Consider the following 15,077-nt stretch of genomic DNA (forward strand, 5'->3'; position numbering starts at 1 on the left):
AGGCGGCGGCAGGGCCTCCTCCTCGGCCGCGTCCTCCTCGGCCGGAGCGCTGGAGGCCTCGCTCGACAGGAAGCTGCAGGCGGTGACCAACACCATGGAGTCCATCCAGGGCCTCTCCTCGTGGTGTCTGGAGAACAAACGGCACCACAGCACCATCGTCTACCACTGGATGAAGTGGCTGCGGCGCTGTGAGTGCGGGCGGCGATCGGGCCGGGCCGCCCCTTTCCCTTCCCGTCCTTCTGTCAGCGTTCGGTGCGCGGCCGGCCTGGAGCCGGGCCCGGGGCTCCGTGCTGGGCTGCCCGGGTGGTTGAGGGCAGCTCCTGGGAAATGGTTCCCGTTGCTGGAGGGGCTCCTTTCCTCTCCGACACTTTGGAAACTGAGATTGGGTTTCGTATTCTGTGCTCCAAAGGCTTTTCCAGCTGCGTTGTTGGGGTGGTCCGCGTCGGTGTGCTTGGAAAGGAGCAGCTTCATGGCAGCCTTGGCTGTATGCTGCCAAAGCTCAGGGCTGGCTCTGGGGCTCAGCGCGGCGCCTGCAGCCCAGCAGTAGAGTTGTGATGGTGGTGCTGGTGTTGAGCCAAAGCTGCCCAGCTCAACTTCATGGAGCGCTCAGATCTGACGTGCTTCGAGGCGTGATTTCCCAGAGGCCTTTCAGCTCCTGGGCAGGCTTTCAGCTTAGTGTCGCCGCTCTGTGCTTTGGAATAAATAAATGGAGTTGTTGCAGCCAAGCTGTGGTGCTATTGGGCCTCTGGAATTGTGCTTTGTGCTTTGCTTGAGTTGTTACAGCGCATCGTTTTGAGAGGTTGGAGGAAAGATGTGTTCAGTGGTGTGGAGTGGGGGATTGTGACCGTCCTGTTCCACAGGAAACACAGCCTGACATCAATAAGAAGGAAACGTGTTGGGTGCCAAAACTCGGATTTGGTGAATGCCAGCAACAGCACAAGAGTGGAAAAGTTGCTGTTTTCCCAAGTCTAAGCAAGGCTGAGTTAGAGCTGCTGCCTTGCTGATGTGTGAAGGTTTTGTGTGTTGGAGGAGCTAAAGTAAGCTCTGTAGTAGCATGGAGATAATATTGTCGTTCTGTGGTGTTGCTCTGCTTTGTGCTGAACCTTTTGTAAAGCTGTGCTGCAGTGGCTCGGTGACCCATGTGCATTTTGGCAGGACTTGAGTTAGTGTGGGGTGGGGGGTGAGGAGGTGCTGCATGTGCTCTGAGGGTTGTTTTGGTGATGCTTGGTAGTGAGTCAGGCAGTCTGTCAGCTGTCAGCCCTGAAAGGTACAGCTGAACAGTGCATGGGATCCAGAATCCACAAGGATGCTCCAGAGGATGGAGAACTTCTGCTATGGAGAGAGGCTGAGAGCTGAGGGTGTTCATCGAGGAGAAGAGAAAGTTCATTCTGGCGTTCCAATATCTAAAGGGAGCTTATAAACAGTAGGTAAACCAACTTATGTGTGTGGTCTGATAGGACAAGGGGGAATGGCTTTAAATTAAAAAAGGAGAGACTTAGATTAGATGATAGGAAATTCTTTAGCCAGAGGCACTGCAGTGCTGGCACTGCTGCCCAGAGAAGTGTGGGTGAACATCCATGGAGGTGCCCCAGGCCATGGATGGAGCCCTGAGCAGCCTGAGCTGGTGTGGTACCCAGCCCACGGGGGGCTGTGAGGTCCCTTCTGACCCAACCATGGGGTGATTCCATGTGCCACAAGCTCAGATGTCTGCCAGTGGTCACTGGAGTTTGTCTTATGTTGATCTGATTGGAGAAAAATCACACTGAACTTACTGAAATGTTCACTTATTTCTTGCTAATGCTTTGAGTGATTAAAGAGTGATGTAAGAACCTGTTTGTTCCCAAGGAATAGCTTTGCCTGGGCTCTGGCTGTCAGTGCTATAAATTCACACAAGGCACAACGTTGTGTGTTTATCTTCTTCAGAGCTCATCTCTGGAGCCCTGCATTCGCTGTGGTCACAGCAGTTGTCTTTTTACTCCTGGCAGAGGTGGTTCTGCTTTACTCCTCCACTCCAGGGAGCTGCCAAAGTCCCTTTTCAAGCACATTCCTTGACTCTGCCCCTTCCTACTCATTTGAGTGCCTTCATTAGTCCTCTTCTTGTTCCAAGGTTCATCAGAAGTTGTTGCTCTCTCTTTGGGAGCCATGGATGCTCTGCTTCTGTCCTGCCAGCCCCTGTTGGCTGTGAGCTGTCAGTACCAGCCAGGACTTCTGTTTGGTTTGGTTTTCCACCAGCGATTCCGAGGTTGCCCTGGTGCATCCCCCGTGTTTGTGAGGGTTGCTTTGCACCTCACAGCCCTCTCCAGTAACGTGACTGAAGAGCCAAGAGCTTATTGTGTTCTTTGGAAGAATCCCAGAACCACAGGGGTTGAAGGGGACTTCTGGAGCTCTTCCACTCCACCCCTCCTAAGCGGGTTCCTTACAGCAGGTTGCTCAGGAAAGTGTCCAGGTGGGTCTGTGGGTCTCCAAAGAAAGAGACTCTCTGGGCAGCTTGTGCCAAAGCTCTGCCACTCAAATGTGCAGCAGTTCTTTCTCACGTTCTGGTTTGTGCCCTGTGCCCTTTTCCTGTCGCTGGGCACCACCAAACAGAGCCCAACCCCATCCTCCTGACCCCATCCTTCAGCTACTGATCAGATGCCTCTCAGCCTTCTCTTCCCCTGGCAAACAGCCCCAGGGCTCTCAGCCTTTCCCTACTGGAAGGTGCTCCAGGCTCCCACTATCTCTGCAGTTCTCTGTCTGCATAGAATTGAGGAGCTGGGCCCAGTGCTGCAGCTGTGTCCTCCCCAGAGCAGAACAGAGGGGATGAGCACCTCCCTCAGCACGCTGCCCACGCTCTTGGAGGTGCACCCCAAGGTCCTGCTGGCCACCAGGGCACACTGCTGGATCTCGGTCAGCCCTTTGGCCACCAGGAGCTCCTGAAGACAACTCGGTGGTGGGTACACCTCTGTTGGATGTTAGCTCCAAGCTGCCCCTGGTGCTGGCAGTGCAGCTGGAGGAGATGCACGCACCTCTGTTGTCAGTCATCCTTTGCTGCTGTTTCCCATTTGAGCCAAGGCAGCCTGAAGCGTGACAGAGGAGGAGGAGGAGCTGCTCACCCCTCAGATGTGGCTGGGATTGCCTTGTACAAAGTGCACCTTGGGGCCAAAGGAACATTGTTTCCTTCACACAGCTTTCCTGCAGAGGTTTGCAGCGTGCTGCTAGGTTGTACCTGGGAGTGGATTCTGTGTGTTGTGCCACGTGGGTGGTTTGGTTACAAAAAGCTCCATGCTGATGGGATAACATTAATTATGCTGAGGTTCAGCACAAGCAGGGGAGTTAATGATTCTAGGCGTTAGCTGTGTGTGATGTTTGTCTTAAAGCTGGTTCTGAGTTTGCTGTGTTTGAAGGCTGTGCATGGATTGAACTGTTTAAATCTTGGTGTGTCTGCAGCACCTGCTTGAATTATGATGTGAAGTTAGTGAGATCTGCTGGAGAGCAACGTGTGAGGTGAGAGCATCCATTGACCAGAGGCTGACATAGCAATGGGGTGCTGCATTTTAATTATGTCGCAGGGCAAACTTTGCTTTGATGCATTGATTATCTGATAGGTGATTGAAGCCATAGCTGCTCAGAATTGTTTCAGAAATGGGGGGTGTGCAGCTGTGGTTGGGTTTCAGCAGGGAGGGCAGCACTGTGTGCTGAGAATGTTTGTCAAAACAACCCCACTTTGCCTCGTAAGCACTTCTAAGATGAAAGCTGGGAATCACCGTTTCTGTTACCAAATCCTTGGGCTCTCCATGTTTGTTGCTATCAAAGTTTGTTCTGGGGCATCAGTACTTCAGCTGCACGGCTGCACCTGCAGCAGCACTGTTGGATCCCTGCACCAGACAGGCAGCTGTGTGCCAGCGCTCCCAGATCGTCGTGTTTGGTGCTGTTTCCTTAGGCACAGTTGAGGCCCTTTTGCCAGCAGTGTGTGATTTGGGGTGAGTGGTGCATGGAGGGGACTTCACAGGGGCACAGCTTTTCGTGTGTGAATGTGCTGTGTCATTCACAAGCAGAGACTGTCTGCTCTACAATAAGGCCATTGCAATAGCTGCATTCAATATGCTAAAAGTGAGCTATGCCCATATTTCTGCAGGTACACTGCTTGCAGTAAATACACTGGTGGCCATGGATACCTCTGTGTGTGTGAGATGAACACAGGAGGAGAGATGCGTTCTGTTTGTCGTTCAGTTTCCAATCAAATTGTGCAAGTATGTTGTTGTCAGCTGCCAAACACAAACACAGTGTGTGCATGAGAGGTTTTCTCAGGTGTGATGTGAGGTGTGAGTGCAAGTGTGGCTTCCTTTCTTGGAGCTGGAAAGGGCTGGATGTTGCAGAGGGCCAGCAGGAGTCTGAGTTACCACTGTGGGTTTTTTGGTTGGCTTGTGTTGTGGGTTCGGGTTTTTGTGTGGTAAAAAGCTGCATGTTGCAGGTCAGGGGTTGTGCTGAGAGCATCACTTTCCTCTGCCCTGAATGCTTCCCAGCTGGAAACCTGGAGATGGGAGCAGTGGGAACACAGCCTCACTGCTGGAGGAGGCCGGAATCATTCATGAGGATGGGGTTCAGCACAGCATCAGGCTGCCTCTGCCCCAAATTGCCCAGGTGCTGAAGAGGCAGAGCAGTCAGAGAAACGTGCTGATGGGCAGCACAGCCAGGGTGCAGCCCACAGGGACACCCAAGGAGGGTGGAAGTCTGCTCCACGCTCCCACGAGCTCCAGCAAAGCAGGATATTGTCACCGTTCCTATATTTAAATCCTAACGTGATGTAGTTAAATTAAGTGAAATTAAATTAATTGGCATGTAGATCAGCTTACTGAGCGACAAGCGCTGTTACTGCTCCATTTAAGAGAAGATTTGATAGAACTGAATTTGGAACTGGATATAAGTAAGATAAAAGAGGAGTTTGGTGTAGATGTTTCAAGTGAGAGCAGCAGCGCAGGTTTGTTGTCGTCTGGGGATGCAGTGACAGGAGGTTCGGGGAGCAAATCTGGTGCCAGCACAGCAGGAACAGGGGAGGCTGTTTGGAGAAGGGACTCAGATCTGAGTCCTTTGTGCTCTGCACGAGAGCTGGTGTTAAATTGTGCTTCAGGAAGGGCTGTTTGAGCAGCTCTTTTTCGGAGAAGATGCAGCACGTTGAACTCTTGTGCTGCTGAGGACTTGCTTTGAGCCAGATGCATTGAAATGATGGGGCTGGGGCCAGGAGGGAGCACTTCTATGGGGTCCGTGGTTTCCTTAGGGGACAGAGAAGTGGTGTGGAAAATGTCGCTCCCCCCACGTCCTGGGTTGGGGCAACAGCAGAGGTAGTTGTGGGGCTGGAAAAGCCTCCCTGGTAAAGCTGCAAGATGTAGAGACTGTTATAGAGTGTTACAGCGCTGTGAAAAATAAGGGAGAGTGGATTTAAACACGATTATTCTTAGAAAATATGGATAAGCGAACTCTGGAGTTGTTATCAGAAGCCGAACAGCGCAGTGCTGGAGCTTGAGAGGCTGTGTTGGACTCAGGCTCAGAGCATTCACTGCTGTTCTTCTGCAGAACATTGTGCCGTGGTGTGTTTGACCTCACAGATGGGCCACTGCTGCTCTGCCCGGTCGTAGGTTCCTTCTGTAGCACGGAGGGCATGGCAGCAGCAGCACAGGCCCAGCAGTGCTTTGTGGTCTCTCTGAGCCCAAGTCAGAAAGGAGGCCTGGCATTACGAGGGAATGGCACCGAGTTATGGGGAGCTCTGAGTCGCCCTCTCGAGCCCCCAAGTTTTGATCACTGTTCTGAGCTTGCTGTTGCACACAGCATCGATGGGAATGCTGAACAAAACCCCAAAAGCAGGCTCCTACCTTATGTCAGAAATGCTGCAGACGTCTCTTCTCCTACCTGATAACAGACCTAAATCTTCTTTTTGTCCTCAGCTGCCTTTCCTCATCGATTGAATCTCTTTTACTTGGCCAACGATGTCATACAGAACTGCAAGAGAAAAAACGCGATTGTGTTCCGTGATACGTTTGCAGAAGTGCTTCCTGAAGCAGCTTCTTTAGTGAAGTAAGTAACTGTGAGGTTTAACATCTCAGAAAAGTGATGTTTCTTTTCCTCCTCCACACTGCAGACATCTCAAACCCTCCAGAAACAGGAGCAAAATTTCATATTGTGTTCATTACTTCACTCTTCTTAACAACAATGTGTGGCTTGAATTTCACTCAGATGCCTTGCAGTGGGAATTAGTCTTCATCTGGGCAGATAGCCACTGTCTGAAGGCTCTTTTCTTGATTTAGATGTACAATTGCTTATATTATTATTCATTTTAGAATCATGAGAAGTTACTGTCTATGTGGCAGATAAAAGCCAATGTGCTCTTTTTTAGGGATCCGTCGGTTTCCAAATCTATAGAAAGAATCTTCAAAATCTGGGAGGACAGAAACGTGTACCCTGAGGAGACCATTTTGGCACTAAAGAAGCTCTGAGTAAGTGATTTGCCTTTCACGTTTCTTAACTTACGAACTTATAGGTGAGTCCAGTGAGAAGTTTTCTGAGATGGCTGAACAGAATGCATTTGTTGTGCACGTGTGCACTTCCCACGTTTGTGTGGGGTAAGAAAAAAAACAGTGAGAGGTTGTGAGAAGCACTGAATGTGTTTCCTGCACCTTCCTAAAGACAATTCTGAATCCTCCAATGCAAGCTGGGGTTGTTCCAGCTAATAGTAAAGTCATCACGGGTGCGAAGTCCTCTTGGAAATGCTGAAATGTCCTGGCAGAGGAGCTGAGGCTCTGGCTTTTCCTTTGAGATGTGAGCTGAGTCTCACTGTGGGCTGAGGAACTACGGTGGCTTTGTTCCTTTCTTTCTCAGTATTAATATTAAGTTGGTTTTGCTGTTAATGTTTGTTGTGTAGGGAACAGGCTGCAAGCAAAGCTGCATGTATGTCCCTGAGTACTTAATAAGAGAACTCTGCTTAAAACCTGAAATCACTCTCACTGACTGTAAGCATGTGTGGTCACTTAGAGCCAGAAACTAGCCAGCACTGAGGTCCTTAACTTGAAGGAAACCAGTCTGTGTTTCTGCTTCATTTGGTTACCTCACTGACAGCCAAAGGAGCTTCAGGAAATCCTCATCTTCGGTTCTGAAAAGCCAGTTGTAGTCACTGCAGGAGAGATGCAATATCATGGGCTCAGAGTTTGGCACACGAAAAGGCTTCAGTTGAGCATTGCATGTCGAGAAATGAAGTTTATGCATTTGTCCTGAAATCTCTCTTAGCTGCTGTAATTTTAAAGCAAACCTATTTCAGATCATTTGCAAATTAGGTGTTGTGGCTGTTTTTCCAACTTGCATTACGTGTCTGTTGAATGCTCATTTCCTGCAAGCCTGTCTAAGGAGACACGTGGTGTAGTTTTGTTGTCAGATGCCTTGTGTTTTTCCTTCTTATTTTGGTTATGACTGTGATTTTTGAACTGTCTTAGTGCAAGGGCAAACAGAAACTTGATTTAAAAATGGAAGACCATCCCACAAGTTGCTGTATCCCTGAGTAAACTTAGGTTCTCTTGGGCATCCAGCAGCTCATCGAAGGAATTTGGTCTAGGTATTTTAAAACAAATTTCTGTTCACTCTTCTACCATACAACCATATGGCACCAAAACCAGATTCTTAAAGGAATCCCATAATGCCAGACTGCAAAAAATGAAATGTTTTCCAGGTACCACTTTCAAAACTCAGAAGCAGCTGAAAGAAACTCTGAACAAACAACCGAATAAGCCGTGGAAGAAATCACAAAGTAAGGAAACAATGTGAACTCTCTGAACTAATATAAAAATTGCCTTCTTGAGGAAGAAAGGCTATAGCCCAAAATGGGCAGAGTACCTGGACTAAAATACGAGCCAGCATGCACCTTCCAGGCTTGTAAAGCTCCTTACAGACTAATGTGTAAAGCACCAAGGAGTTGTTGCTAGAGAACCACTTTTTAAAGGAATGAAGTATGGAAAAAAAAAAGTCTTTGAGAGCAGAGGTTATGAACAGTAGAGGTGAAACCTCTTGGAAACTGGCATTAGACTATGCAGAGATGGAGAGAAGACAGACAGAACCTTGTACTTTGGCAGCAGGAAGGCATGGTGAACACTACCTGCATGCTCAGGAACACATCTTCAACAGCAAAGTAGATGATAGGATAAAAGAGAACTGGAAGCTGGCAGTACAGATAATGAACTTTGCCATCCAACATTATCAGAATGCGTTTGTAATACAGCGATCTTATTGATCTTGCTATACACCAAAGCCTTGAAAGCTCAATAAAGCAGGATGGTGGGATGTTAGGTGTAAGATGCAGCATGCGTCTGAGTGCTGAGATCAGAAGGTTAACAAAAGAGCTTGGAAGCTTTTATTACTTGGCTAACATCAGGAGCTGCTTTCCCAAACAAAAGTGCACTGTAAATTCAGCATGGATGAAGGATTTGTGTCATTTCACTTCTTATCAGATGTTTCTCCTGTTTTGTCCAGAAACAAATGGATTTAGTGTCTCCTGATGGTGGGATTCCACCCCTCCTCACCACTGCTGAGGGAGTAGTAACATAAGGGAGTGATCAGAATAGGAGTAGGAATTTGTTTTTAAGGTTGAGAACTTGGCTAAACTTTGTAAGTAACAAAGAGGGACCACATCACAAGGAAATAATGAGCTGTGTGTCTGGCATTTAGGAAACACTTTTACCTTCCTTTGTAGAGAGGTATAAACTGTCATCCAATGGGGCTGCCAGGCGAGCCTTGTGTAGACCAACTGCAGAGCTGAAAAAGGTGAACTTTTATAGCACACAAAAGCTATAAAGCAGTGGTATAATTTGTTGGCCTCAGTCAAAGACAATCTAGCTAATGGAAAGCTAGAGCACTGAGGGATGTGTGTGGTGGGAGAGCTGCAATGAGTAACAACAGCCTGTGAGTTCTTCGTTATGTTGAAATACTTTAATTAGGGCTGCCTTTCTTGACTTTTGCTTAGCATCAGTATGTCATTCCTTGGTTTCTTTATACTTTCTCTTTATTCCAGCAGCATCTGCAAACCCAAAAGCTGCTTTGAAGTCCAAGATCGTTGCTGAATTCAGAGTAAGTTTGCTAGTAGAAATGCTCTGTTGCACTAACCTCTGTCCTTAGACTGTAACTTTTGTGTAGCTTACAACCACCAGCAGCATAAGCTTGGTCAGAAGCTCTACTATTCAGTCTCCTTTTGTTCCTTGGTGTATAGTGGCTGCTAGATGTCTCAGTTGCAATTTCTATTAGAGCTGTGACCCCTTCTGTGAACTGTTATGGACAGTGGGGCAGCTGGAAAGCATTCTGAGCTGCATGGAGACTCCCTGCAGAAGTAGTGATTTTCCTTTGGAACAACCTGGTGCAACAGTTCAGCTTCTCAGGAGCAGTGTGAAATCCAAATGCTGCACTTGGAAGAGCTGGCTGCACAGACTGAGGAACCGATCACCAAGGCAGATCGACCTCGGTGAGATGCAGCTTAGGGTGGCTGAGGAGTTTTTGGCAATACATTTATCTTAACTGGGTGCCCAGAACGTGTGAGATATGACTGAAAAGCAAGCTGACTAACAAAGGCAATGATTTATTCAAAAATAAAAAAGAAAAGGTCCATCTCTGCTTTTAATTGTCAACAATTGCAGTGTTTGGTCTGTGGTGGTTGCTTTGCAAAGCGGGGTTTCTCTTCTGCAGAATGTGATGAGGATGCTTTTCTTATTTGATCTTTCAGCCACAATCTCTCATTGATGAACTGCTATTATATAAGCGCTCAGAAGACCAGATAGAACTGAAAGAGAAGCAGCTTTCCACCATGAGAGTGGATGTGTGCAGCACTGAAACACTTAAATGCTTAAAAGGTAAAGGCAGTCTAATGTATAAAAACTGATATAATGTACCCTTAACAGTCCTGGGAACTCACCATTTTTGTTGAGCCTTAAACCAGAAATTGGATTCTGGGCAGTTAAGAACCAGTAAACTGGTGCCTAAAATACTTAATTTGAAACTGTGTTTAGAAACTAGCTGATACAGGCATAAACAGTGAGACTCCAGTGTGTACCATTCACAGATGCCCTCATGTCCTTAGAGCGTGCATTCTTGACCTGTTCAGTCCACCTTAAATGCTGGTTGGTGGGTGACAGGTTACTCACGTGGTGTTCATCTCCTTCTAGACAAAACAGGTGGAAAGAAGTTCTCCAAGGAGTTTGAAGAAGCAAGCTCAAAGCTGGAAGAGTTTGTGAACGGCTTAGACAAGCAAGTGAAAAATGGCCCCTCTCTAACTGAAGCCCTGGAGAATGCTGGGATATTTTATGAAGCACAGTATAAGGAAGTCAAGGTGGTAGCAAACGTAAGTAGGAGTTTCCTTCATCTTCTTCGGGCGGACTGATGTTTGTTTGTTCTGCTAGGCATGGTAGAGGCTGGAAAATGCATCATCTGTTCGTGAAAAGGAATAAAATATAAAAATTAATGGGTCAGAAGCTGAGTGACTTCCTTGCTGAAGTTCTGTAGCACTTCTGCATTTTTAAATGTGGAGAGAATTGCACTTTTTCTGAGAAATCCTAAATTCTGGAAGCCATACTAGGTGTAATCAGTGCAAGAAACAGATGATCAAACTGAGAGGATCTGTTAGAAAATGATTTCTATGAAAGTTTGGTCCTTGCTCTGCCAGTCAGACTGAAGACCCAAGTTCTGACTGTGGTGTATTCAGTGCAGGGTGCAGATAATTGAGAACTAAGATGATTTTCTAAGGATGTGTTCTACTCTTGTTATGTTGAGGCTTGTTGCATTCTTGTTAAGTAAATGCTAATGTCCTTTCTGTCTCAGGCTTATAAAACATTTGCTAATAGAGTGAGCAATCTGAAGAAAAAGCTGGATCAACTGAAAGCAACGCTTCCTGATCCGGAGGAGTCTCCTGTCCCTTCTCCAAGTATGGATGCCCCATCTCCAACGGGCTCTGAGTCCCCCTTCCAGGGAATGGGGGAAGAGGATAACTCTCATTCTCCAGCAGTTGGAAGCCATAAGCCGGGATCTCCGGAGCCCGTGACAGATAATCGGGATGTGGAGGACATGGAGCTCTCTGATGTGGAGGATGATACGTCTAAAATCATTGGTATGTTCTGTGGGAGCAGCAGAGTAATTGTGTGGGAATTACATCCAGACAGAACGCCTTTCTTGGGCCTCCCTTGGGACGTAGCATTTGTGTAAAACCCTGACTGGACTCTGGATGGAGCACTTGGGTTTCAGTCCTCACCCCAGCTGGGAAATCACAGTCTGACTGTGACCATCCCATCTCCCAAGCTAACCACAAAAATGCCTTTTTTTAACATATCCTACTGGAATCACTTGAGTTCTCTAACTGGGGTTAAATAAGGCTCACATTGAAAATCCTGTACCTGGAGTAATCCTTCAAAGACAGAGTGATAACCCAGGTCTCGTTTCCCCCCCCCTGTTCTCCCCAATGCAGTGGAAGAAAGGAAAGAAAAGCAAGCTGCTCCAACTTCAGCACCTGCGAAGACTGAAAATACCCCCAAAGTGGTGCCATGTACCACTGCCACAGCCACGACCTCAGTGACAGTGACAGCACCTGCCCCAACTCCTCCAGCTCCAAAACCAGTGAGCTCAGCTCCCATCTCTTCGTCACCAGCTCTTGCGTTGCCCAACCTCGCCAATGTTGACCTGGCAAAGATCAGCTCCATTCTTAGCAGTTTAACTTCAGTAATGAAAAACACAGGTGAGTGCTGAAGTGGTACTGGCACAGGTGTTTGGCTTTGAGGTGCTGATAATGGAGTTTTGTTTTGTAATCTTTTATTAAAGGAAAGTGGTTGCGAAATAAACGTGAATTAGTTGTTACTTAAAGGCCTGGTTGAGTTTCTCTAACGCGATTGTTGGCTTCATGAGCCTCTCTGTGTGCATGGAACTCTGTTGCAGTTGTGCGTGTGGAAAACATGAGCCAAAAGAGCACCTGTTAAGAAATCAACATACGTGAGTGGTGTGTGCTTCCATCCTAGGTGTCAGTCCTGCATCAAGACCTTCTCCAGGAACCCCAACAAGCCCCACAAGTCTTACTAGCGGCCTGAAAACTCCTGCCATGGGGACTCCATCTGCTCCTTCCAATCCTTTAGCAAATATTCTCTCCAAAGTGGAAATAACTCCTGAAAGTATTCTGTCTGCTCTCTCCAAAACCCAGACTCAGACTGCACCAGCACTGCAAGGTACTGGAGTGAATTTTGAGTGAATGTCTGACTGTCCACTGGATGGCAATGTCAGTACTGACACGTGCTGCTGTGCAGTCCTGCAGCAGAGATGAAGGGAGAAAAAACTTATTTGGAATGTATTCCACTTTTGGCAAATGCAGGCGACTTTTTTAGATAACAAGGGTCAGTGGGGCAGTTTTATTGTCTTGGTGTACATCTTTGTATTTTTGACATGAGCTAAGGGCATTTATCCAGAGCACTTAATGGAAGAATGCTGAACGTGACAGGAGACCAAATGAGGTCTTTGTAGTTTCTTTGTGCTTCTGAGAGAGCTTTTTTTAAAATTAGAGCAGAAAAACTTCTTGAAAGTGCTATTGCTGCCTCTGCAACAGTGGTCAGTCCTGCAGCATGTGTGCCTCTGAGCCACAAAGCCAGGACGAGTTATTACGTGACCTATTCAGTTGTGTATTCTAATAGGTTAATTTAAACCTCTGGCAAAGGTTTGTGCCTCTGTGGGTATTAACATTAATATTAAAGCAACAAAATCCAGTCATTTTCCTGGCTAAAACATGAAGTAGTTTTAAGGAACATCTGTATTGAAAACACAGAAATCTTTCCCTTGACAGTAGTTGAAGTTATCTTGCCTCATACCTGAATATCTGAACGCAGCATTCTCTTTTCCAGGTTTGTCGTCTTTACTTCAGAGTGTTGCTGGAAATACCATTCAGTCAAGTGAAACTGCATCACAGAGCACTTCAGCATCACCAGCCAACACAACTGTTCCTTGCTTGAAGGGAAGAAATATTCCTTCCAACACTCAGTCTTTCATATCCAAAAATTTTGGTTACTCTCCAAATTCATCAGCTGCTGAGGTTTCCTCAACTTCAGTTAATAAGGCTCCTGTTGGACATACCGCAGGGCTTTCAAGTTCTGGTTTTAAGCCACCCACCAATTCCCTGGGATTTTCCAGTTCCCATCCTCCCAGTCCTTCTTCCCTTTTAACAACAGACACTTCAATGAGTCAACCCTCTGAAATTTCAAAGGCGAAGCTGGAATCAGAGCCCCCTTCTCCAAGCCTGGAGATGAAGATTCACAATTTCTTGAAGGGAAATCCTGGCTTCAGTGGTCTAAACTTGAATATTCCAATTTTAAGCAGCTTAGGGTCCAACATCGCACCAGAAAGTCACTCCTCTGACTTTCAGCGTGGTCCTACCAGCACTTCCATGGACAACGTGGATGGAACACCAGTCCGCGACGAGCGAAGTGGGACACCCACCCAGGATGAGATGATGGACAAACCGACCTCCAGTAACGTTGACACTATTTCTTTGCTCTCAAAAATCATGAGCCCCGGTTCTTCTACTCCCAGCAGCACGAGGTCACCTCTTCAGAGCAGAGATGATGGATATCCCCAAGAACTTTCCAATTCTGTGCATACCTACCGGCCCTTCAGCCTCGGCAGAGATTCTCCGGCCGGAATGTACAAGCAGTCTGCAGACAGCATGGAAATACCCTCCTCTTTAATGGACTCCTCTCAGGAGAAGTTTTATCCAGACACATCTTTTCAGGAAGATGAAGATTACCGTGACTTCGATTACTCCGGGCCACCGCCGTCTGCCATGTTAAACCTGGAGAAGAAGCCGGCCAAGTCTATTTTGAAATCAAGTAAACTATCTGAAGGTGCAGAGTATCAGCCAGTCCTGCCGAGCTATGGTCAAAGATCGCAGGATTTTAGTGTGAAGTCGTCGTTTCCTCAGTCAATGAGGTCTATTCTCGATCAGAGCGAGAGCTGCGACACGCTGTCAACGTCTCCGGGGATGTACGGGAGCTACAGCCTCAGGGGAAACGACTCCACCTCGGATGGGTCCCCGTCGCCCAGTAAGAACGACGTTTTTTTCACACCAGACTCCAATCATAACAACTTGCCCAAACCCGTGGTGCACTCTGGCCTCTCACAGAAGCAGTACCCGGACTCACCCCACTCGATTCCCCACCGGTCACTTTTCTCTTCTCAGAGCACTCTTCCCAGCCCCGCAGGCAGACCGCCCGCACCAGGTGTGGACAAGTCCCTGGGCTCTTCCATTTCTGCCACATCCACCATCGAATTCAAGAACATGCTTAAAAATGCCTCTCGTAAACCCTCCGAGGAGAAGCACTTCAGCCAGATTCCTAAAAGCAGTTCAAATGAAGGGGTCAGCCACAGCCAGGCTGGTGCTTCCAAAGGAGAGCAGCAGCAGCAGCAGCAGCAGCAAGAGGAGCACTACCGCATAGAGACCAGAGTGTCGTCGTCGTGCTTGGATTTGCCTGACAGCACTGAGGAGAAAGGAGCCCCTATCGAGACGCTGGGCTACCACAATGCATCGAGCAGGGGAATGTCCGGGGAGCCCATCCAGACGGTGGAGTCCATCCGGGTGCTGGGGAAAGGAAGCAGAGGACACGGACGAGAGGCAAGCAGGTCAGGGTGGTTTGAGATAAGCAACACGGGGAGCGCCTTTGACAACGGGCCCTCGAGTGCGTCTGAGCTGCCAGGCATGGGTGGCTTCCAGGCGCAGTACAAGGAGCGCGTGCCGCCGTTTCAGGAGAGCGTCAACAATTTCAGAACAAACAACTTCAGCCCTGCTTTCGACCACCACATGCCGCCTCCCATCGCGCCGCCTCCCATCGAGCACGGGACTCCTTTCCCAAGGGATCCGGTCGGTCCCCCAGCCGCGCCACCCAAGGATCACGGCAGCCTCTTCCCGAGGGATCACTCGGTCCCTCCCCACATGCCGCCCGTGGATCACGCCAACCCCTTCTCGAAAGAAACCTCCTCTCCTCTCTCGCTGCCCCACGGCGTGCCCCCCACCTCCCTCCGTGGAGCCACACCGGGGTCCCCTTCCCCACACCCCC

The 15,077-nt window shown here is 48.2% G+C and overlaps 1 protein-coding gene across 1 annotated transcript in view; it reads left to right on the top strand.

Moving 5' to 3' along the window:
* Positions 1 to 15,077, top strand: part of RPRD2 (regulation of nuclear pre-mRNA domain containing 2) — a 16,494-nt gene that overhangs the window by 759 nt on the left and 658 nt on the right. Inside the window, exons 2-12 of the mRNA XM_031556913.1 lie at positions 3 to 188; positions 5,919 to 6,048; positions 6,368 to 6,465; positions 7,691 to 7,768; positions 9,026 to 9,081; positions 9,728 to 9,854; positions 10,167 to 10,342; positions 10,819 to 11,104; positions 11,459 to 11,725; positions 12,003 to 12,206; positions 12,873 to 15,070. Coding sequence (XP_031412773.1) covers positions 3 to 188; positions 5,919 to 6,048; positions 6,368 to 6,465; positions 7,691 to 7,768; positions 9,026 to 9,081; positions 9,728 to 9,854; positions 10,167 to 10,342; positions 10,819 to 11,104; positions 11,459 to 11,725; positions 12,003 to 12,206; positions 12,873 to 15,070 — 3,806 coding nt within the window. The remainder of the gene's footprint in view (positions 1 to 2; positions 189 to 5,918; positions 6,049 to 6,367; positions 6,466 to 7,690; positions 7,769 to 9,025; positions 9,082 to 9,727; positions 9,855 to 10,166; positions 10,343 to 10,818; positions 11,105 to 11,458; positions 11,726 to 12,002; positions 12,207 to 12,872; positions 15,071 to 15,077) is intronic.

The sequence above is a fragment of the Meleagris gallopavo genome, chromosome 27 (assembly GCF_000146605.3).
Source record: "Meleagris gallopavo isolate NT-WF06-2002-E0010 breed Aviagen turkey brand Nicholas breeding stock chromosome 27, Turkey_5.1, whole genome shotgun sequence".
NCBI classification, from domain to species: domain Eukaryota; kingdom Metazoa; phylum Chordata; class Aves; order Galliformes; family Phasianidae; genus Meleagris; species Meleagris gallopavo.